The 26,410-nt window shown below is 32.8% G+C and overlaps 1 protein-coding gene across 50 annotated transcripts in view; it reads left to right on the top strand.

Moving 5' to 3' along the window:
- Nucleotides 1–26,410, top strand: part of SK (small conductance calcium-activated potassium channel) — an 81,581-nt gene that overhangs the window by 44,776 nt on the left and 10,395 nt on the right. For 8 of the 50 annotated variants that reach the window (XM_086827564.1, XM_086827565.1, XM_086827561.1 and 5 more), the window contains 6 exons: nt 10,148–10,293; nt 12,906–13,125; nt 13,431–13,526; nt 18,648–18,964; nt 21,273–21,377; nt 26,183–26,318. In XM_086827564.1, coding sequence (XP_086683690.1) covers nt 10,148–10,293; nt 12,906–13,125; nt 13,431–13,526; nt 18,648–18,964; nt 21,273–21,377; nt 26,183–26,318 — 1,020 coding nt within the window. Of the gene's footprint in view, nt 1–10,147; nt 10,294–12,905; nt 13,126–13,430; nt 13,533–18,647; nt 18,965–21,272; nt 21,378–26,182; nt 26,319–26,410 lie in introns of all 50 variants that reach the window. The other 42 variants (XM_086827533.1, XM_086827532.1, XM_086827518.1 and 39 more) reach the window with 7 other exon arrangements.

Below are 26,410 nucleotides of genomic sequence, written 5' to 3'. Positions count from 1 at the left end.
ATACTGTTGGGATATTTTATTATGACAGGATGTTATTTCGATTTCTTTTCTTTATTTGTTCCTAAATTGTTTATCTTATTTCTAAACTCCTTCTTTCTAATATATTAAATTTATATATAATGCTTAATATATTAAACAAATCGAAAAAGGGTATTTAAGTGATTATTTTAGGATACTTTTGAAATAATATCGATACCTTATAGTTTAATTTTCGATACGATATCTGTCGATATATTTCGATATTTAAAAATTGGGTATATTTTCAATATGTTTAATATTTTTGTGGCTAAATCATATCTAATATTTTCTCTAGAGATATAAGGTTTATTTTGTGTTTTGAATAAGTGGAAAATCTAGAAAAAGTGTCTTGGTTCTATAAATCAATAAAGTTATTAACTAGAAAATACCTAAAGTAATTTAACTTAAAGTAGTTTAGTAAAAATAAATGATAAATAAATCAGAATTTGTTTAATTTCCATAACTTAACATAATTTATATATTAAATATATTTATTTATATTTAAAATATTTAAAATTTCTGTAATTTCTCTATGAAAGTGTCTAAAATGTTCTGTTTTCTAGTTACCTACTTACTTGTTATTATTTTTACCCTTAATCCATTATATTTACCTTTTGCTTTGGCAAATATTTAAGTTTCAATTGGTTTCTTTTTTTTCGGGTCTCTTTGCTTTTTATTTTCATTTTTAATATGTTGTTAGTTATTCTCGTTTCATCATGCAGTCGCTAAATGTGACAACTTTGGTGCACAAGTCGAAGGTAAACAATTGGGGCAATTTTCAATTCGTCGACGACTTTTCTTTGGCATTATTATTTCCTTTTTTTTTTTGTGGCTTTTCCCACTTGAGTCACCTCAACGTTCTTGCGTTTGTCTTTTCGCATTTCCAAGGTGTGCGGTAGTCTCTCTCTCTGTGTGTGTGTGTGTGTGGGTCTGTATGTGGTAACAATAGGGTTAGATATATTGATTTTCGATCATAAGAACCTGCAACATGCAAAGCCCAGCTAACACCTACCCCACAATATATATATATATGAATATATATAGATATGGCTTTATATCGGCCCAGTGACACGCCCCGCCCATTGACATTAGCCATAAATATATATATATCTTCCTATATATATATATATAAATATATATTCGAGGCGCCTTCTTGGAGGTCTCTGAAGAAGAATGTTCCTTGTCATTGTCGAGTTATCATTTCTTTTTTCTTGTATATTAAATGAATGCGCCGCTTTGGCACGCTCCAGCAGCCTCATAATGCCATATATCAACTTATGGATATATGTATATAATCCCATATCCGATGGGCAGATCTGAACAGAATGGGAGCAGAACCCAATATGGAACCAATATGATTAGCGATGAAAGGGCAAAAATCTAGCTGAGAAATAATTATAATTATAATCAGTAATAAGGAACGAACTGACCGAATTGTGCACTCAGGGTGAACTAATTGTGTAATTGAAAGTTTTTTTGTTTGAGGTTCCAAAACACACACACTTACACCTATTCAATACAGAAAAAAAACAATACTATATTAATATTAAATTTAATATTAAATCGTATTAATGTTATTATAACGTACCTAATTTTTGGTTTATTTATTTATCGACTTGCTTTACCTATTTTCTCTCGTTCAGTTTTATTATTTTTCTGTTTATAAAGAAATTAAATTTATTTGAAAATTTATTAATTGATATTTTAATTAAAATTTTTCTGAATTTATTTATATCTTAATTGATTTATTTTTTAATTGATTTATTTGTTAATTAATTTATTTATCTTTATTAAAGTATTTTTTAATTGATGTATTTCCTAATTGAAGTATTTCTTAATGGATTTATTTATTAATTGATTGAATTAAGAAATAATTGATTATTTTTTTAATTCATTTATTTCTTAATAAATGTCTTTGCGTAGTTGATTTATTTTTTTATTGCTTTATTTTTTAATTGATTTCAATTGATTTATTTCTATTTTTTCCTAATAGATTTCTTTCTTTATTGATTTTTTACTTAATGGATTTATTTCTTTATTGAATTATTTTATAATTGATTTATATCTTAATTGCTTAATTTTTGAATACATTTATTTCCGAATAGATTTCTGTTTAGTTGATTTATTTCTCAATTGATTTATTTCTTAATTGATATATTTTTCTATTGTTTTATTTTTTGAATTAATTCCTAATTAATTTATTTGATTCATAACCTAATTAATTTGATTATTTATTCGAATTATTTTTCCCATTTTTCATATTTTTCGCTGTGCCTTGTGCTAGAAATTCCTGGCCAGGCCAAAAATATTACTTATCCGCCTAATTAAGCTTCAACAAAGCGAACACTTCATTATATATTTCCTGCACTCGGCAAACGGGGAACAATCAGGGCGACAGGCGAGAGTTTTCCGGAGAAGGAAGGGGGGCGAGTTGAGGAAAAGAAAAGAAAAACGTAACCTTAATGTAATGTGAATTACGCTAAATTTATTAGGCAACAACAACGAGGGGACGAATGGCGAGGCGGAAACGGAAACCAAGGCAAACTCAAAATGAAGGGAAAACCGCACTCACACACATCAGAGCCTAATCGTTATCGTTAACTCCACAAACTTCAGGAAACCCAAACCCTAGGTTTGGATTTTATTTTACTTATTTTTATTATTTTTTTTCCCCCCCTTTTTTCCCTTCGACGTTGGTCGTTACCAATTTTCGTCGCTTGTTTCATTCTCTTCTGGTTTCGTTGTGTTTTCCCCCCTTCGCTTTCATTACGTTACGTTTTTGCGTGCTGGACGCGTTTTGTATAGGAAACTCGATAATTTCCACCAATTTCCTTTCGCTGCACATGTGTGCGTAAGAGTCCTGCCAGCCTGTGTGTATATGTATTTGTATGCGTGTCCCTGCAAAGCTCATAAACTGTGTGTGTCGGCAATGAGTATGTTAATTCGGTTAGAGGTGAGAACGCAGGTGAGAAATAATTTCGGGGCGTGGCATCGGCTAAATGCCAATGCCAACATCTCTTTTGTGTGCGTGATCGGTCGAAAAACAGAAAAAAAGGAAAACACTAACAAAAACCACATCACACGACAACAAAAACAAAATTAATAAATAAAATGAGAGACAGATAAATATGTGAGGGGAAAAATAAGGAGGGGAGGCTAATAGGCAAATGAGTAGTGAAAATGGGGCGAGAATGTTACTGAAATTGGGTACTCAAGGACCTGGGAAAGTAATCCATAACTATACACTATATATATATATATACATATTCTATAATCTGAAAAGCATTCCGATAATATTTTCCATTTTCTATCTATTTGTTTGAAGATGTTTATTAAATATTTCAAATATTTAAAAACTTACTAATGAAATCGTGAATGTTGTTTACATAGTATTGCATTATATACATTATAAATAATGTAAATACTTAATTAATATATTAATATATATTTTTAATAATCGTTTGTATGGCAACTTTATGATATAGTAGTCAGATTTTCATAAAAAATCTTGATTTATATATAATGGCTATATATAAAATTTGATGAAAATCTGTTGAAAAATGGAAAAGATATAATTATCTGATCGTTCCTATAGCACCTATATATATATATATATATATATATAGTCCACCGATTTGGCATGCTTCGACTTATATACTAGTAAAATTATATAGAAGAATAACTCAATAGTTTCATTCAAATAGCTTAAATTTGTTCCAAAACAAATCGCGCACATCTGTGCTTATGATTCCCAACTTGTTCAAACATCCCCGGAACGAAGTGACTGCTGCCTGCCAAGTATCAGAAATGTGTTGTGATACAAAAGTTGCAAGTCATTGTTTACAAGTGTTTAAAGTTAGTCACTGATAATACATACTTACTGATCATGGTTACTTAATCATCATAGTTAAGTACTAGTCATAGTTAATAACTGACCATAGTTACTTACTTGTCATAGATACTTACTGTTTAGAGTTACTTAATGCTCAGAGTTACTCACTGCTTATAGTTAATTAGTGATCATAGTTAATTACTTATCATATTTCTATAAATCGTCTGATTGTTCCTATGTCAGCTATATATATGTAAATATATAGTCCACCGATTCGCAATGCTCCGACTTTACTATACTAGTTAAATTATATAGAAGATCAACTTCATAGTTGCATTCGAATAGCTTGCTCTTAAATATGTCCCAAAACAAATCTCGTACATCTGTGCATATGATTCCCAACTTGTTCTAACATCCCCGGAACGAAGTGACTGCTGCCTGCCAAGTATCAGCAAAGTGTTGTGATACAAAAGTTGCAAGTCATTGTTTACAAGTGTTCAGAGTTACTTACTGCTCATAGTTAATTACTCTCTCTCAATTTAAAGGCAAAGATTTTCGCTTTTTGTATATAAACCTCTCAATAATTCTCTTTTATAAAAGCATTTAAAAATAGAGAGAAAGAGTTTCATTTTAAGTATACTCTATGGAGAGTGCTCGGCATATTCTCTATCATAAGGGAGGAGCACAGACTTGTAGGATAATTATACATTTGATTTATTGTGATTAGTGATTAGTATCACTTTAGAAATTCTCCTTTAAATAAAGGTAAAACTATTCTAAATACTTAATTAAACAGCTCTTAGAATATGTTATTAAAAATTCACAAAAGTCATACGAATAGTAGCTTGGCATTCAGAAAATGAAATTTAAACTCTGAAACAAAATTTTTAAATGTTAAAATATATAAAATCTTTAATAATAAAATATGTGCTGCAAGTGTGTGGCATATTTTAGCTTTCATCTTGCATTTTTGCTAATTGGAAATTCCTTTTGCCTTATTTTCTGGTAATTGTATTTATGGCTCACTTTATTTCATTTATTTATTTATTTGTCGCTTCATTGATTCCGTTGCCCGAACGGTTTGTATTTTGCATTTGTTTGTTTGTACATTGTTAAATGCAATTATTAGAGCTTCACATTTAACATATTTTCAGCAGATTTAATTGGAATTCCCTGAATGCCAATTTACATTCAATTTTATGAATTATTTCTATATTGTATAAGTTATCCTATTCATATAACATTTTCTATGGTCATTTCTAAGTCATCTCGCTGTATTTTTCTAGCATGGAAAATTTGGTGAGTGAAATGGGGGTGAAAATTCAATTCAATTCAATTCTTCGAATGGCTTTTCCGTTTGGGTTGGCTTTTAATTAGAGTTTTGTAATTTATGGGCATTGAATCCGTCAAGCTCTCGTTGGGATTTCAAGTTAAATGACTTCCTCGAAGGCATTTATTTAATCTGAGCTCGCTATATAGTTAGAATTCCCTTCCTTTTTCCCCCCGTTACGCTTTTCAACTTAATTAGGGAAATCCAATTAACATCATTGACATTAGATGTCCTGGAATATGCGCAATTTGTTTTGTTTCTGTTTCAGTTTCAGTTTCAGTTTTACTGGCAGCCGAAAAATAGATTTTTCTTTCTCTATTTTTTTGTGTTGTTTTTCTTTTTTGCATATGTAGAAAGGGCACCCCCTTTTTTTGGGAGTGGGGGAGTGGGTGGGTTAATTTGCCGCCCCCTGAATCTCCACCACACACACACCCTTTTTTTTGCTGACAAGTAGGCGTTGATGTTGATGTTGACGTTGGTCTCGTGTGTGTCCCACCCCCAGCGACGACGACGACGACCTTTCACCCCCTCGTTGCGTGTGTCCCAAAATGTGCGTGTGTGTGTGTGCGTGTGTGTGTGTGGGGGGGCTTTTCCAAGGGACACGCAACAAACAAACGATAACAAACAATTGTGGCAACGACATTCGGTTACTTACACTCTCATGTGCGTGCCACAAAAACTCTCTTTCTCTCTCTCTCTCTCTCTTTTGCAGCATTTTTCTCTCTCTCTCTCTGCCCTATTTTCTTTGGTCCTTTCCTGATTTTGGTTGGGAATGTCGAGTGGGATAAATGCTGATTGTTAATGCTGCTGCCAAGGTCTGAGAATCGTGTTTTAAGTCGTGTTTAGTTGAATGAATTGCCAAAATGCCAGGCATCTCTGCTTTTGAACAATTTTAAATTCCTGCTACGGAGATAGTTTCTTTAAATATTGTTGTTTAAAGGCAACATTTCCTACTTACCTTGCCCAAAAAGTAAAAAAGGTTAATTCAAATGTAGAGAACAAATGGTGGAATCGGTACCTTCTTTAAAGATAATGGGATATATCAATGCATAAGGTTAAAATATATTGATTTAAACTTAGCTATCGTTTGTATGGCAGCTATATGATATAAAAATCTAGATTAATATAGAGTGGCTATGTATCAAATTTAACAAAAATCTGTTAACAACTTAAAAAGTTATAATTTTCTGATCCTTTGGCAGCTATATATATATATATATATATATATATATATATAGTTTACCGATTTGTCATGGTCCGACTTATATACTAGTAAAATTATATAGAAGAATAATTCCATAGTTTCATTTAAATAGCTTAAATTTGTTCCAAAACAAATCTCGCACATCTGTGCATATGATTCCCAACTTGTTCTAACATCCCCGGAACGAAGTGACTGCTGCCTGCCAAGTATCAGCAAAGTGTTGTGATACAAAAGTTGCAAGTCATTGTTTACAAGTGTTTAAAGTTAGTCACTGATAATACATACTTACTGATCATGGTTACTTAATCATCATAGTTAAGTACTAGTCATAGTTAATAACTGACCATAGTTACTTACTTGTCATAGATACTTACTGTTTAGAGTTACCTAATGCTCAGAGTTACTCACTGCTTATAGTTATTTAGTGATCAACGTTAATTAGTGATTATAGTTAATTACTGGTCATAGTTCTATAAATCGTCCGATTGTTCCTATGCCAGCTATATATATGTAAATATATAGTCCACCGATTCGGCATGCTCTGACTTATGTATATACTAGAAAAATAATATAGAAGATCAATTGCATAGTTGCATTCGAATAGCTTGCTCTTAAATTTCCCCCAAAACAAATCTCGCACATCTGTACATATGATTCCCAACTTGTTCTAACATCTCCGGAACGAAGTGACTGCTGCTGGCCAAGTATCAGAAATGTGTTGTGTTATAAAAGTTGCAAGTCATTGTTTACAAGTGTTCAAAGTTAGTAACCAATCATACATACTCAATGGTCATAGATGCTTACTGATCAGGGTTACTTACTGCTCATAGTTAATTATTGATCATAGGTACTTATATATATCAGAGATAACCTTAAAACAAGAAACAAAACTAACTTCGCAAAGCCAAAGTTTATAAGCCCTGGCAGTTGGCATTGGAATTATAGGATCAAATTGGAAATCGATCTTAACTAAGTTTCAATTATTCGCTTTCTGTGAATTCATATTTCAATTAGCAAAAAATTTTCCAAACTATTAAAGTTTAAAAAACTCATAACTTGGCCAAAAATACATTAATTTTAATTCGGAAAGCTGTCCTATGCTAGTTTTAATATTATTAAAAAATCTGCACAATAAATTTGAAACTCTAAAAAATTTTGCATTTCAAAATATTTTTTTGAAAAAAAAAAAAAACTCTTTTTACCGGAAATAGCTAGATTCGCTTGTTGATAAATATATATGATTTATGGGGTCGTAAATGACTCCTTCACTGTTTTTTAAGCTTCTGACTAAAATTCAATACCCTGCTAGGATATAAAAAAAATAATAGTTTAGGGCAACAGTGCGTATGCGCTATTTGTTGTTAGCAATATTACGTATACGCTGTGTTATCTCTAGTTATTACATACTCACTTTTAAATCAAAGTATCCTACAGATACTTGAATGCAATGACACACCTTTAAGGTAAATCCCAGAGAGTACACTTCTTCCGGCTCCTTTGTTGGCTCACACTCACTCAATTATGATAACACAGCCAGGGTCAAAGGCCAGCCCTGTCGCCCATCAATCTGTGTGTCAAATTATCCACATGATCGCCCCGCACATTGGGCCACAGGAAATCCCAGTCAAGTCGGTCAACGTTAACTCATCTCCTTTCAGCTGGGCTTAGGCGGTGACACAAGTAAACCAAATGCACAAGAAGCAAAAGCAGAAGCAGAAACAGGAGTAGGAGCAAAAGCAGAAGCAGACGCAGCACATTCAAGTAAATCTACTTAGCATAAACCAATTCACACACAAACACACTCTGTGGATGAAAGGAAGGAAGACAGTTGGGCTTTCATTACAGGGGAGTGGCTGCTTCTGCTGCTGCTTACAAAACTGCGAAAGCCAAAAACTGATTATGGCTTTCAAGCCATTCAAAGTGACAGCATTCTGCACTTGCAAATAGACTAACTAGGTGTGTTTGGTGTCTCAACACCTAGAGAAACCAAGGAAAATAAGGGTAAAATGGGCTCTAATTTAAAAGAATACTTTATATACTTGTAGATTTATAATATATAAATTTATATCTATTAATACCAGTTTGGAAGATGGGAAATTATTGAAAATCTATTGCATCTGCAAGTTCAATTTTGCGTGAAAATTGAGAAATTAAATGATTATCATAATATGTACTTAGCACTCTTAGCACTCCACTTTTGCTGGCTGGCTTAATGCCAGCTTTCTGTTTCCCCCATAGCCCCAATATATATATACTCTATATATATATATTATAGTAGATTTTTTTTCCTACCGTGTAGGTAAAGTACAAGTTAAGCCCTAGCTGTGCCGCCCAGTCACGTCCTGCAAAGGACTGAGCTGAGCCTTTCTTTAAAAACAAATATTTGGATTTGGCAACTGAGTGAGCAGTGGAAGGACTTCAATTCGAGCAAGGAGGAGCAAGGATAGAGGAACAGAGGGAGAGAAGAAGAGGAGAAAAAAAAGAGGACCAAGGAGGAAAGGAATTTTATTTCCAAGCTAAATTTTAGGCAGTCCTGTGGGTGTCCCTCTGTAGGAGAGTGTATGTATGTATACTGTGTGTCTAGTTTACGACTTTTACTACTTTTCGCTCCTTTTTCGTTCTGGCTTTCTCTATCTATCTCTTTCCCTACCCCTCTCTGTCTCTCTCTCTCCCCCACTCTCTCTCTCTCTCTCTCTGTATCTTTCTCTTCCTGTGTCCTATGCAAAACCGCACCCATATTGAAGGACAAGTAGGAAAGCAGATTACTTATCTTTAAGTTTTCATTTAAATATGAAGACCAAATTGTACACACACGCTTTCTCTTATTTTCCTTATTTTTTATCTAAAGATAGAGAACTGTGAGCTGTTTGGGCAAAGCAAGTGGATTTCTTTTTATTTCCTGCCTTCACTCTTCTGCACTCCACTCTACTTTTCTCTCTATTTTTTTCCATGGTTTTTTTTTTCTATTTTTGGTTAGACAAAAATAATTGGATTTACACCGAATCAAGAATCGAGATGAGGCAAGGATATCTGGCAGATAGTATGATATGGGGATGTGGTTGTGTGTGTGTGTGCTCTCATGATGTCGTCATTTTCGGGGATAAAGAAATGATGGCAGGAAGATGAGTGGATTCCGGAGAGGAGATGGTTGTGCTGGTTGCAAAAAAAAAGGGAAAACCAAATTGGAGATATTCATAAGTGAAATTTGTTATTCAAATGGAAACATTGACAGGGGGGAAAGTAAGAAAAATAAGCTTTAATTTAATTTCTTATAAGTAAAAACCATAATAAAAAAAGGAGAGTATAAAATTATTAATTACTTAAATATAACAACGCTTTCTCTCTCTCTATCCCTTTAATGCTTTGCCTGCTAAGTACAAGCAATGCAGGAACACCAAAAAAGTGGTAAAAGGAAGAAAGAAAGAAGAAAGAAGACAGAATAGAGAGAGAGAGAAAGATCTTGAGCCTAATATTTGCTCCTCAATTCTTTATTTAAAATATTTTTTGTACATATCTATTTTAGTGGTTAATCACTTGCTAATTTAAGTAAGAGAATTTAACAACATATAGATATAATATTTAATTAGGTTAATGCTCAGCCTGTTTCCTGGTAAAGTATATATGAATTAGAAGTTATTTGTGTAGATTTTCACCCAATACTAGTGATTAAGCACAATCCCGCACCACACACAGACACACTGATTAAATCGATTAATATTATTTAATTAATTAAATCGAATTTATATATATGTTTTTTGTTTAGCTCCGCAAACCGGCGTCGACACTCTCAATTCCTGGCTCGATGAAAACACCTTCCATTGCGAACCGGGAACAGATCTCATCTGGATGCAACGAAGAAGCGGCCGAGGCACTAGTGGGTATCCACTCAGACTACCCTAGGTATGAAATGTATGTATAGCCCAAGTCATCAGTAGAGTATGTATATATACGAAATATCAATTTAGCAGTGTACATTCATTAACTCCCTACATTCCCAAAAAAACTAAACCCGTTTAAATAGAATCATAGTGCCACATACACTGGGGATAAATCATGTAGCCATCGAGTTAATTTGATTTTAGTTACATATAACGGATAGGAAATGGTAGTGAACATACCTTAATTTATACACTTGCAGGGTATTACAATTTTAGTCAGAAGCTTGAAAAGATGTGAAGGAGTCATTTCCGACCCCATAAATCATATATATTCTTGATCAGCATAAGCAGGCGAATCTTTCTAGGGATAAAAACAAGAAACAAATTTTTGAAAATTTTTTTCAACAATTTTTAGAGCATTTTCTCATAGTTCACATGTTAAAAAATCGAAAAAAATTTTAATAGTTTAAAAATTCAATTGAGATATGCAGATTTATTAAGCTAATAAAAACTAAAACAGAACAGCTTTCCGAATCGAAATTAATGTATTTTTGGCTTAGTTATGAGTTTTTTAAGTTTTGATATGTAGAATAAATTGTCATATAAAAATATCGAAATATAGACTCAATGAATTGTATTATAATTTTATTCAAAAGCTCGAAACTTAAAGAAGGAGTGATTTCCGACCCTATAAACTATATATATTCTTGATCAGCATCAACAGCCGAGTCTTTCTAGCTATGTCCTGAAAAAATTAAATTTTTTCGGAATTTTAAAAAATTTTATAAGGGGTTAAAATCATTAAAATTGTCAAATATTAAAAAAAAAAAAAAAATTTAACTTAGTATGCAGATTTATTAAGCTATTAAAAACTAGCATACGCCAGCCTTTCTATTTAAAATTAAAGCTTTTTTGGCTAAGCTACGAGATTTTTAAAAATGAGAATTACCCAAAAATGGATCATAAACAAATATTCCCAAATTTCTGACATTTTAGAGCCATCTGAAGGCTAAAAAGTTTTTAATCGTATTTATTTTAATTCGGTATTACACTTAGAAATTATAAAAGCATTTTGTTAAATATCCCTTTAAATTCTCAACTTAATCTAGATGAACTCTAATATGCAACTCTATTCTTCATGTTCCCATTTATTTTAATTAATTATATATGTACATATTTAGTAAAATCTTTCGCTGAGTGTAAGCCTTGGGGGCAGAGGCAAGGTGCACGGCCACTGATGCCTGACATTAGGAAATGGAAAACGATAACTGTGTAGCTGTGGGCAATTCATTGACTGATAAATGGATAGATGTTTAGATGGATGGATGGATGGATGGATGGATAGCCCGGGGACAGTAATTAGCTGTCAATGTCAGGACAAGTGTCACAGCAATGATGATTTTGGCACAGAGAGAGAGAGAGAGAGAGAGCAAAAAGCGGAAAGCCAAAAAAAAGAGCCAAAGAGCCAACGAGCAGAAAAGCCAAAAAGCAAAATACCGAAAGCAAAAAGAAAAAGCAGAAAAGCTAAACAAGACATTTGCAGAAAAAGGGGGGAAATATTATTCATTGGGGAGAGCTTGAGTTTGAGAGCCTGATCCCGCGATTCAATTTGGAGCACTCTAAAGTGAATTCCGCTCACGGATGTCCTGTGTGTCCTGTGTGTCCAGCATCGTCCATAAATCTCTATGAATGTCGGTAGATGGCAGGATATTTTCCTGCAATCACGTTGGCAATTTGGCACAGTTCAGCAGTTTATTGAGAGACAAATGGGGGGCCGGATGGATGGCTATACATACACATATATGTATATAGAAGATGGCTATGACTGCGACTGCGACTGCGACTGTTACTGTTACTGTTACTGTCAGTGTGCTACCATATTATGGGGCTATGTGGGCATCGAGAAACGAGGACAGAGGACAGCCCTCCTCAATATGTTTTGTCAGCAAAATTTTTATTGGCCATCTTTTGCTCATCCATATGTACGAGGCAAGGGGTAGGGCCAGACTCAACTCAATGAGAGTGCTCTCCCTCTACCCTCCCCTCTTCTCCACACAGTGTGCGAATCTATAAGATACAAATTGATATGACACATTTAGGGAAAGCCGTAGCAAAGCGAAAACACACAAATCTGTCATTCAGGCCATAAGATTTATTAAGGTGCCGACGACAACCTCTAGTCGGAGCTTGTGAGTTTGAGTTCCCTTGAGCTGGGTTGACATAACCCTCGAGATAACCCCGTGCCAGTCCATGCCCCATCTTGGGGCATTAGTCAGCGATCTGTGGAGAGAGTCAGGCTAAAATATTTTATACAAAGCTGAAAAGGAAATTAGGGAATACAAGTTGCCAGGCATAAATCAATGGGATAAGAATCCTAGAACAAAGAAATTACTAGAAAACATACAAGGTTTTGTAAATTAATAACCTTTAGAAGTAGCATTTATAGTTTACTAGTTAAACCCACTAGCTTAGCTCAGCTACCTATTTAGATCCCCATTGTATAACGTAGTTTAAAATGAATTTAGTGGAATCAATTATGGATTATCCTTCGGTAAGGGAGTAGTGGAGTAGTGAGTGTGAACTGGTTAAGACCAGGACCAAGCTAATCATTCTCTTTCTATATAAAAAAAAAAACAAATATAGGTATATGGAAGAACGTGCTCTTACTGGCGGCAATACGTCCAGGAAGCCATCAACAAACTCGGCCAAACACAAACCCAATGTGGGCTATCGCCTGGGAAAGAGGAAAGCCCTCTTTGAGAAACGCAAGCGCATCAGTGACTACGCCCTGGTTATGGGCATGTTCGGGATCATCGTGATGGTAATCGAAAACGAGCTGAGCAGTGCCGGTGTCTACACAAAGGTGAGTGTTAACGAGCTAAAAATACCTTATGCTTTGCCTGAAATGTATAAGCAAAGTAGCAGCACAGACTTATAAGTGTAACTTTGGTAGAAAACGAGAGAGAGTGTTGAAAAAAAGTATATAAACTATATTAAATATCTTAGATTTTTCTTTATATCTATAATATTAATACTTTATATAGTAATAAAGAAGAGAGAGTATTGAAAAAAAGTATATAATGCATCTAAGATTCTTCTTTGTATCTATATTATTAACACTTCATATAGTAGTAATAATTCCATCTGTATCTTTTATATCTTTCGCAGGCATCGTTCTACTCGACAGCGTTAAAAACCTTAATATCTGTTTCGACTGTGATTCTTTTAGGACTTATAGTAGCTTACCATGCTTTGGAAGTGCAGGTGAGAGTGAGTGCAAATTGTATTCTTCTCTTCCAGATGTTTATTGATGTTCTTGCTGATGGTCGTCATCGTTAATTGTTTAACGTTGCCGTCGTCACTCTCGCTCACTGTCACCATATAATCCGTTAGTCCCCAGTTCGAAATCCCCTTTTATCCCTTATGGTCATGCTACCCCGCCTTAAAAAAAATCCTACAAAAAAATAAGAAGAAAACTCCCGAAATCATCGCCATCTCGGTTTGTTTGTACATTTGTTTGTTAGTTAGTTTGTTTGTTTGCTGTTTGAAAACGTTTCCCTGTGTATCCGGTCATTATTTTTTGGATTTCAAAATACCGAATTTAAATTCAAATTCTTCTTTGTTTTACATTTGTTCGCATATTGAGGGAGATCACTCGAAGAAACAATAAAATCGCCTTGAAGTTGGAAATACAGTCTTTAATTCTGTAATATCATATCTAAAATAACTTAAACTTTGATTTATCGTAAACTATTCCAATAATGGGATTTAATTTAATTTTTAATTTATCGATTTATTGTCCCTATATTGCTTAGCTAAAATATCATTTTAATTATGTAAAAATTTTCAATATATAGATGTATTGTAAGGCCAAATTAATTTTTAAATTATTTATCTAAATTCATATCTTTATATGTTTTCTGTTACTTAAAAATAATTTCCAAAATCAGTGCGATTTTGTTGAAGAGTGTTAAAAAAAAGAGTATGGAAGAGCGAGAGAGTGCGAGTGCGAGTCAAGTGCATGTTCAGTTGGTGTGAGTGAGAGAGAGGATGGACGCCCCTTCCGTTTCCTGTTCCATATTCCGATTTCGTTCCGTTCCGCCATTCGTTCATCACATTCCAAAACCGTTTCCCACAGGCCGCGTTCCATTTCACCATTTCTTCCGACATTTTTCAGTATGAAAGCCCCTCCCCCCCCCATTCATTTCACAAGACAAAAACAAACAAAATATTAATAATGTGATCCATTTCACTCCAAAAATATATATACAAACAAAAAAATATTGAAATTAAATAAGAAACAACTTATGGTTGTTTTTGAAGAAAGCTGAAACACTGTACATAAAGCTAACCATTCTCATTCACCCAAAATCACCTTGACCACGCTCACTATATTCACCCCACAGTTTGTTTTCAATTTTTTCCAAATCCTTAATCACTTTAATCCATCCGAGTAACGAGAAATGGTCCGATTTGTCCTATATACGTTCTATGATCCCCGATATCCTTTCGCAAAAAAAACAAAAAACTGAGATCCATTTACTTTTTACACTCAGATTTTCATGATTTTCTTGATTTTCTTTCATTTCCATTTCAAAATCAAACGCAGTCGCAGCAGGTGACCCCAGATATAGAGTCAAAAATAATATATATCCATATTCCATACCAAAATCGTTCTTGTACTCGTTTATCTCCAATATGCGCTTTAAGAAAATATATACCAGTTGCATGTACAGCACTATAATTTGTTTAATTTTGCTCAATATTTGATATATATATATATGATCCATATATATTATCTCTATATATATATAATCTATACAATTTCCACTTCTACTTCCTCTTCTTCTACTACTTATTGGTTTCGTCTTACTTTACTTCTTTTATTTACCTTTAAAAAAAAAAAACAAAAAACAAAAAGAAAACTATATACCAAACACAATAAATTTAGTTAAGAAATGTGTTGAAAAAAATTATAGTTGTTGGCATGAGTTAAATACCTATATAATAATCGTTAAATAGATAACATTACCGATTTTTGAATTAAAAGCAGAAATCGGTGATGGTATCTCTCGTTACTTTTTGAAACTTAGGAAACTGTTTGTAGAAAGCATGGGAGCATAGACTATATATTTGCCTAGTACGTAATTCAATTGAACATGAACAAAAGGAACACAAAGGACAACGTATACTATATATATACTTACCACAACATTGATTGATAACAATATTCTTTATTACCAAAAAATATGACTCAAAACATAACAAAAAATCGAAAACAGAAAACCGAAAACCGAAGAGAAGTGGAAGATATTTGAATTCCTGAACTTTACTGCCTATAGGGACAAAGTCCTGTGTTCAGTGCTCGAGTATTTGGATTGGTAATTGATGAATCGATACCGATATCGATATCGATACCAATATCGATAGTCAGCAAATGCAAATGCCTTAACCTATAATCCCCAACAAAATCCTCACAGCGCATTCAACCATCTCCATTGATTCCATGATTCAATCAACCAGGTCATTCGAATCAGCGTTCAATCAGTCAGACAATCAATCAACCAGTCAACCAACCAAATCAGAATCAAAATCAAAATCAATATCAATATCAAAATCAATACCAAAACCAGTCGTCAGTCAGCCGAAAAATACTTTCTATATATATATATATTATATACAAACTGAAATCGAGAATCAATAATCAAAAAAATCTCATAATTCGTATTCTTCACACCTTCTCTCTCTCTCTATATATAAATATATATATATATTTACAACTCCGACTTAATGTTTATAATATAATCCCCCACCCCCCCAAAATTAATGTTGATGTTTAAAAGTAAATTTTTAATATGTAATTACCTTCCATTATGCTTTGCAGAATTCAGTAAGTAATACTTATTATAATATCTACCATACATACTTCAAATATTTGTGAGTAATTCCAAAAAAAAAAATACAAAAAAAAAAAACAATACCAAAACCAAAAAACCATGCATAGTGTTATGTACCATATACGGAAGCAAACAATACAGAAAAAAACAGAAAACAATACCAAAAAACCAACTCAAATCAAAGCAAAACTCCAAACATGCCTAGAGTAGATAAACCATAGATCGTACTTAGATCGGCTTTATATATACATATATATATATATATATATATATATATATATGAATATATATATATTTATATATAACCGATATCCAAATGCATACTGAAGCCAAAGCAGCAACAACAGCAAACTTCAAATCGATGTTTTAGTTTAAACCGCGTCTGTACTTACTCTATATATATATAAATATCGTGTCTAGTGTATATAAAACATTTGTTTTTTTTATACATTTATATATATATATCCTTCGACACAGATGCAGATACAGATAAAGATTCAACTGTCACATGCTGTCCAACATTAAAATTCGAATTAAAACCAAAGGCAACTGCTTGGCTAAAAAAGCAAAAAAAAAAAAACTTAAAATAAAACTCAAAACAACAGAAAACTGTGGCTTAGCTTGCACCACTTGAACCACTCTCAAAACCACAATCTCACCTTGTCCCACTGTACATTAAACACAGGCCATTTTGCGAGCCGATTGTCGATTACTCTCTCCAGAAAAAAGGTGATTTTGAAACCGAATATTTTTTTTGGCTGTACACCTTTTAAGGGATTTTTGATTATTCAAATTATCAGAAATAAAAAATTATCAAAAATGAGAAAAGAATATTATATATTAAATAGATTTCTTGAGAATGGTTTTCAATTGGTTTTGGCAAGAACCTTAACTTTTATCTCGCTTCTAAAAATTTTCTTAAAAGAAAGTTTTCGAACGATAATTGTCTAAGAAACAATCGATAATTGTCAATAGGCTCGCAATTACATTAACATAGATGTACATGGGCACAAGCATACATACATATACATAAATACATACATACACAAGCATAACGCATACATATGAGCATTCCCATTGCTAAGTCGATACTGAATATATTTATCTAGTATATATATAGAATCGATATCGATAGCTATACTATCAAACATTCAAACCATCCCACTCACCCCAAAATTCCCAGCGATCATTGGAAGAAAATTAATTAATCGAGTCGAACACAGGACTTTGTGATAATATATATATATATAATTCGTAGGAGAGATTTAACCTATGTCCGCATATCGAACTTTCCGAATCGATGAGTCCGATGAATCACTAAACAAAATCGATTACTCAATTAATCAGCTTAATCGGCTTAACTTGCGAATGCCTCATATGCTTTTGTACCATCGAAATACGAATAATACACAAAGTCCAAGCTTTGCACTTCTCTGCCATAGATGTTGTGATATATATAAAAATATATATATATATATGATATATAGTTCAAGCTTGGCCTAACTGCACTGCAAATTATGGGAATTGTGGGTCCTAATCGGTTTGATATTTGAGCTTCGATTCCAAATTGATTTGATAACGAAATTAGAAATGGTATAAAAACAACCACAGAGAACAGAACAGTACAGAATGAAAAAAAAGAAACAAGAAAGAAGACAAAAAAGGTATACAATCAACCAAGAAAACAAGAACGAAATCGAGTGAAATATGTGCTAATTACACGATAACACGCACGCTGCTTTCTAGTAAGTACTATGCACTCACACATGCACCGACGCACAACACCCTTCTATACCCTACAACACCCACCGAATTTCAAAGGAGATTCCCATATACTTAGTTATATGCACAGAGAAAAAAAAGGATAGTAATTAGAACTATTAAAAATATATATAAGATATTATATCAGCTGTTGCAAATTAGATTGATTAAAATTAATTCAATTCATATTTTATATTAACATAAACTTTAGTAAAAAAGATAATTTCTATTAAATGCAATCTTGTTATTTTTTTTCTCTGTGTATATTCCTATCTATCTCTATATATACATATATATATCCAATGGCTTACGATACTTGAACTTGACTTGAGAATTGCTTCTACCACCTTCAACCACCACTTGCAACCTGCAAAACACGAGCCATTAACACCCACCTAGGCACACACCTGCAACCACAACCACAACTACACCCCCCACACACACACACACGAACACACACAGACGCCGACACACCTCATTGACGTTGTACTTGTCAAATAATTCATGCTCGTATATATTTGAGTGTAATTCATTTTTGTTTAGTCGCAAAAAACAACCGAATCGAATCAATAAATTTCCAATTATAATTAATAAATGATATACTTGTTCTTTTTTTCTCTCTTCTTCCCTTCTCCCCTTCTCCCGTTCTCGTTCAATGTAAAATCAAAACTAAATGCGATCGAATCCAATCAAAATCGAAATTAACAAAAAATACAAATGAAAACAGTTATTCATGATAGATAACTGCGCCGACGATTGGAGGATCGCAATGACATGGCAACGAATTAGTCAAATAGGGTTAGAACTTTTTATATGCGCTATACATCCAATTCCTGGCGAATACTATTTCCAGTGGACGACGAAATTGGCCAATAAGAATAAAACAATTGGCACCGAAATGGTGCCATATGACGTAGCTTTATCATTACCTATGTTCCTTCGATTATATTTAATCTGCCGCGTAATGCTGCTGCATTCAAAGCTATTCACAGACGCATCATCACGGAGCATTGGCGCTCTCAATAGGATTAATTTTAACACAAGGTGAGTGCCACAAATTTAATGAATGTCAAAATAAATGTGTATAAGAAATATATATAGTGTAGTAATAAGAACTAGTTAAGCATAACGCAGGGGAAAAGTCCGATATCTGGAATACAATCAACTTCATATTAAAAATGGCATCACCTTTGATTATCGAAAAATATGAAATTAGGGGTTACAATAGCCATATTATCAAAAACAAAAAAAGGAAACTAATTTCGGAAAACCGACATTTATTTACCCTTTCTTTTGTAATTGAATTAAAGGATCGAATCGAAAATTAATCATAACTAAGCTTAAATTTCTTTATTCTTGATTCTTTAAATCGTATTTATTGATATCTTAATATGAAAATTTATTAAATCAATGCTTCGGAACAGTACCATGCTGGTTTTTATTAGATTAATAAATCCGCATACTCAGTTTAAAATGTTAAAAAATTCAAATTTTTATCAATATTTGATCATTTTAACGATGTAACCCCTTATAAAATTATCAAAACTTAAAAAAAAATTAAATTTTTGCGGGACAAAGCTAGAAAGATTCGCCTATTAATGCTGATCAAGAATTTATATGATTTATAGGGTCGGAAATGATTCCCTCACTGGGTTCAATGCTTCTGACTAAATTTATATTACCATTTGTGAAAATTTTTTTATCTATCTATATATAGAAAATATTGTAACAAAACTAATATTAAAAAACTCATAACTAAGCCAAAAACCAATGAATTTCAATTCGGAAAGCAGTCCTATGCAAGTTTTTGCTAGCTTAATAAATCTGCATACTAGATTAAAAATTTTAGAGAATTAAAATTTTTTCAATTTTTCAGAATTCAATTTGCAAAATTTTACCCCTTAAAAACATTGAAAATTTTTTTAAAATTAAATTTTTGCCAGACATAGCTAGATCGAAGCGGCTGTTCTTGCTGATCAAGAATATATATGATTTATAGGGTCGGAAATGACTCCTTCATAGCGTTACAAACATTTGACTAAAATTTAATACCCTGTAATGGTATAAAAAAAATATTGATTCAGGGCAACAGTGCGTATGCGCTATTATAGCTATATCACGTATACGCAGTGTTATCTCTAAATATTATACACTCGGCGGCTGATCAAGAAAATATTAGCTTTATAGAGTCGAAAATGTCTCCTTCACAGCGTTACAAGCTTCTAACTCGTATTTTCATATCAATTATTGCTTCGATATTTAATTATATTTTTATATGACAATTTTTGGATCAAAATCAAAGCTTGAAAAACTCATAACTTAGCCAAAAAAGCATTAATTTTAATTTGGAAAGCTGTCCCTTGTTAGTTTTTACTAGTTTAATAAATCTGCATACTCCATTACAAATTTTACAAATTCTAAATTTTTATCATTTTTTCAAGATTCAATTATCCAAATTTTACCCCTTAAAAAATGTTCAAAACTTTGAAAAAATAAAATTTTCCAAGAAATAGCCAGAAAGATTCACCTGTTCATGCTGATCAAGAATATATATAGTTTATAGGATCGGAAATGATTCCTTCGCTGGGTTATAAGCATTTTACTAAAATTCAATACCCTGCAATCGTATATAAAAATAATAATTCGGGTCACCAGTGCGTATGCGCTATTAGTTGATAGATATATCACGTATACGCAGTGTTATTTCTAGTTATTTTACATTCGACTTCTGATGCTAATCAAGAATTAATAGGGTCTTAAATGAGTCTTTCATTGGGTTTCAAGCTTCTGACTTAAATTTTAATATCATTTTTTAAAGTTTATATTTAACAATGTTTTTATATAAAGATTTTTGGCACAAAACAAATTTTAAAAAATTCATAACTATGCCAAAAAAGCATTAATTTGAATTCGGAAAGCTGTCCCATGTTAGTTTTTACTAGCTTAATAAATCTGCATAGTCTATTAAAAATTTTACAAAATCTTAATTTTTATCAATTTTTCAATATTCAATTATCAAAATTTTACCTCTTAAAAATGTTCAAAATTTTGATAAAATTAAATTTTGTCTGGAAATAGCTGGAAAGATTTGCCTGTTAATGCTGATCAAGAATATATATATTTATGTGGTCGGAAATGACTCCTTCACAGCTTTTCATGCTTCTGACTGGAATGCCATGCCCGCAGGAATTTGTTATATGTTTTAATATTTTAGAAATTGTATAATCGTTACATCGATAAAATTACGCACTTTGGCTTATTTAATTAAATGTTATAATGTTGTATAAAAATATTTATAACTCTATATCCTTGTATCTATGTATCTGTATATAATTATCTCCCTGTTTTTCAGATTCGTTTTAAAAACTCTTATGACAATATGCCCGGGAACGGTTCTATTGGTCTTCATGGTCTCGCTGTGGATCATCGCCTCCTGGACGCTGCGTCAGTGCGAAAGGTAATGATACCATTTCTCCCTATTCTATATTATATTATATTATATACTTACATATATATTTATAATATTTATACTTGTGTTCAAGTTTAATTTAAATTACATTTGATTACCAAGCTTTTGATTTGAGATTATTGCTTTTGTTTACATTCGATTTTGGTTTTTATTCCATTTAATTATCGTTTTCCGTACTCCGTTTTGTGTTCTTGCCACTTCCGTTATACCGTTTAACCGTTCGAATTCAATGTGTTCTTGCCACTACTACTAATACTTTGACATAACTATTAAACGTATGTATTTAATATCGATGTATGTATGTACATAAATGTATGTGCCAAGCATTACGTAATGTCTTCTCCAAAAAAAAGAAAGCAAGCAAAAATGACTTAAACTAAAATCAAACTCAAAACTCTCTTCGTTCACAATTTGTCACAAGTGATTATTTTTCGTATTCCTTAATTCATTAAGTATTTTTTTAATAGTTTTTTTTTCTTTGTATAGACAGAAAGTGGGTTGGGGTGGGGGGGTTGCAGAATAAAATACCAAAGAAAAACACATATTACTGAATGCGCATTTGGCTTTAAGAATTTACATACATGTAGCTTGCATTATCAAAAAAAAAAAAGAAAAGAATAAATATTTATAACACACATACAGTAAAGAAAGAGTAAAAACCATGCCAAAAAAATAAAAAGAAAGCAAGTAACGAATGCGAATGCGAGTTGCTACAATCGAAATGCAATTGTCACTGTCACGTAGCAAACGATTGGATAATGGATAATGCTTGCATGTGTTTCAATTTATTTACATTTGGCATTCGGATTCGCTTGTTTTTTGTTGTGTTTTTGGTCCACCCTTGGAAACCCCATCCCTCCTCCAGTTTTCCCAATTTTTCCATACAATGTCACTGCTCTGATTGCTGATTGCTTTTTTTTTACTTAAACTTTTCTCGCTTGTTCTGGTTTCTTTTTGTTTTTGGTTTTTTTCTTTCCTCCCCATCATCACTTCTTCCATTCCCCCATTTGACAACTGACAATTTATCGATATATATATATATATATATTCGATAAACCGTTGATTGAAGTCCTGCGGGGGGGTGGACAGCAAATAACGACAACAACAACAGCACACAGACACATCGTGTAGAATTGGAGAATGCAATAAGAAGAATTTGAATTGAATGTCATATGTATGTATATATATATATATATATCTAAAGGTTTATGTATGTATATATATATATATACTATAAATATTTGTATCCAAAAATCCCATTTTTGAAATATCATTTTCTTAGATTCGTTTGACTTTGGCTCTTTGTGTTTTGAACGTTGTATGCTAGTTCTGTCTATTCGCTCTGTCTCGCTCTCTCTCTCTCTCTCTCTCTCTATTTCTCTCTCGCTCTTACTCTCTTGCTCACTTGCTCACTTGCTCTTTTACCGTGTTACTCTTTTCTTCTTTAGCCGTTTTCTAGCTTCTCTTGTCAGTTCAGAATAAATATATTTGTCTCTCTCTCTCTCTCTTTGCCCTATCTGTCTACCTATCTCTTTCCATTCTGGCCATTTCTGACCCTGTCTCTTTCTCTCTCTTTCTGTCTCTCTGTCTCATTCTCGCCGTTGCTCTCTCTCTCTCTCTAAATCTCATGATTGATTGTTCCCTTAAGTTATTGTGATTCTTACAATTTTCATTTAATTTCTTTTTACCAACGTTTCTTAATATATTTTATTTGTTGTTGTTTGTTGTGGGTGTTGTTATTGCTGTTGCTGTTGGTAAACCAAAAAACAAAAACACATGAATCACAACATGCCAAAGCTAAAAAAAATAAGGAAATTTATTAAACCAAAAACACCAAAAGGGAAATAATGGAAAGCAGAAAGACCTTCTTCATATATAATTGTTCAGTTATTTAAATATTTTGCTGAGGATCATGATATATTATTAAAACTAAAAACAAAAACTAAGTACGAATATATAAAAAGCTGAGTTGTGCTCCGTTTAGTAACGAAAGCATCTACGATACTCTACTGCCACTCCATTGTTCTTGTTGCTGCTGTTGCTGCTGATGCTGATGCGGTTGTTGTTATTGCTGTTGTCTTTATTGTTGCTTCGTGTTTCAAATATAAATACAATATAAATGCCTTTAAAAAAAAACAAACAAATAAGAAAACAGAAAACTAAAAATACAAGAAATGCCCTTAGTTACTAAATCAAAAATAAAAAGAAAAACACTTGGACAATCACAGACATACGACACAGGACCTCCACTTCCTCCTGCTGCTCCTTCTTCTCTACTCCTTCTTGGTCCTCGACAATATTGTAATAATAGTATTCTCGATTTGATTTCCATTTAATTTAATTTCGAGCAAAATGAGTGACACGTATTGATTTGCATGTCACATCATTCTCAGCTCGATTTCATGATGTTTCTGGTGTTTCACTTTCGATTATTTTGTATTATTTTTGGACTGGCACTGGCTGGAATAAAACAAATGAAGTAGGCTCTGTGGGAAATGTATAAATGAAAAATAAATACAACCAACGAAAGCCTACAATCCTCGTTCAATCTCAACAGCAGGAAAATGTAAAAAAAAACCAAGAAAAACCCAAAAACAAAACACACACCACGTTACATATGTCTATAGTATGTATGTTCTCGTAACGATGTAGAATTTTGTTTCGGAATCCGTATTATATATATTTGTATATCGATGTTATTCCGTAGAAATTGGTAGCATTTTTTTTTTTTCATTTCCGATCTGTCAGTTTAGCTGGGAGTCCTTTCCACTCCCTCCCTCAAAATATATACTCCTTTTTTCATATTTATTTTTCATGTCTTTGCGTGCCTGTACGTGTAACGTGTCCTGTGTATGTGTATGTGTATGTATCTGTGCGTATTTGTTGGAGATCCTGGAAATGTATCCTAAGCACCCATGCATGCTCTGCTCAGCTCGGATCAAATCTCTGTGAGTTAGCATAAAGGCAGGCTAAAAGCTGGTTTTTGGGAAGGGGGCAGGAAGGAAAGGAAACACGAGATTTGTGCGGCTTTAGGAGAGTGTTTACCAACACTGAACACACCGAGACACACACACACACACACTAACACACACTCACAGTAAGGACTCCTGGCATTCATTATGATTTTCCTTTGCAAATTGCTTATACCATCCGCATTCACATTTACACACAGTTCTCACATTCTCACACCCACACACACACACACACTCGCCCTTCGAAAAATGGCGCCCAACGGAGCAATGCCGGAAGGCACAATGCATGCCTCAACACAGTGGCGTACGCAAAAGGACCAAAATAGGGGATGCCAAGATATTAAAATATATAAAGTAAATTCACTTTTAAAACATTTGTAATGAATTTGTAGTGAAACCTAGAATCTTTTTCCGGATTAAGTAGATTTTTTGTAATGTATTTGTAATTTTTACTCCATAAGTAAATAAGAAAAAACCCCTGTTACTTGTGTACGCCTCTGGGCAGCATTTAGTGGGCACGTCTCTAGGGTTTCAGGTGGGGTAAGCCTCTTCAGTTCAGGAATTGTGGGAGGGGCAATTTTCGAAAGGGGCTAACTCTCTGATGGGCCATTTCAGTCATTTTGCATGTAGAGCTGCACGAGTGTGTGTGTGAGCTGTGTCTGTGCCTGTTCCACTCAGATCAGAAGTTATCGCTTAAGACCAAGAACAAATCCCATTCCCAGTACCCGTAACCCCCCAATCAAGCAGGAGCAGGAGAGGCCTTTAAAGGATTAAGGAGTAAATGAGAGGAGTAAGAAGGAGTAAGACAAGAGGAGGCTTTGACCGATGCCGATAAAAATAAACTATATAATTATTCACTACTACTATTATTCATGTCATTTTGTATATTCCAAAAATATTCGTATAATATATCCCTATGCCCCCTGACCCCCGCTCCCTTTGAAAAAAAACTATCTATCTATCTATCTCTATATCTGTATCTTTCAATCTATCTATCTCTCGCTCCTATTTTTGATATTGAGGACTTATAACTTATAATTATATTATATATAAAAAGAAACAATCCAAAAAGATAAAGCAAATTTATTTATATTTTCCTTCTTAATTTCCCTAGTTTTTCCTTCTATTTTCCCTTATCAAACATTGTTTTTTTTTTTAATTGCTCTTGTTTTTTCGTATTTGTTTTTTTAATTATTATTTTATTGTACTTATGTGTATTGTTTTTGGTACATGGAAAATTTCTTAAAAAATTATTCAAAACGAAAAACTTGTATTCTTGATTTACTTCGAAAAAAAAAAACCAAAAACTAAATAGAAAAAATTTAAACAAAAAAATGTTCACATAATTTCACATCTGTTTATTTGTTTACTCCACTTCTCACCCTACTTCTGTATCCACAAATTGCAAAAAAAAAACAAACGAACAAAAATGTATGAAATCGAATATATGAAATACCAAAAAAAAAACACCGAAACCGAAACTGAACCGCAACTTGAATACGCACCATATATATATATATATATATATATATCTATAAATATATATATATATTTTTCTATACTGAAAATCGCTAACGCATAAAAATGGCTAAACAAAAATCAATATAAACTAAAAAAAAAAACCAAACGTATCATAAATGAACAACAAAACGAAATGATTGAAATTCGTATATACCCCAATATATATATTTCCCACAACAACAAAAAAAAAATTCACTCGAATGCCAAACGCATGCCGAAATTCGAACAAAAAAAATCAAATACGATAACCGATGCGATACCGATACCCATACCGATACCGATACCGATAACAATCAAAAGGTTCCACGATGAGGAGCACGCGAATTTGCTTAACTCCATGTGGCTAACGGCCATCACATTTCTGTGTGTCGGCTATGGCGACATTGTGCCAAACACATACTGTGGACGCGGTATCACCCTCACCTGCGGCATGGTGGTAAGTATTTTCCTACAAACCAAAAAAATAAACAAAAATAGATACAAAAAAATACCAAACAAAAATACAAAAACAAAAATACCAGCCAAAAA

The sequence above is a fragment of the Drosophila serrata genome, unplaced genomic scaffold (assembly GCF_035046125.1).
Source record: "Drosophila serrata isolate PLE 108 unplaced genomic scaffold, ASM3504612v1 contig_176, whole genome shotgun sequence".
Classification (NCBI taxonomy): domain Eukaryota; kingdom Metazoa; phylum Arthropoda; class Insecta; order Diptera; family Drosophilidae; genus Drosophila; species Drosophila serrata.
Note: the sequence above shows the minus strand (reverse complement) of the source record. Positions and strands in the feature narration are given on the sequence as shown.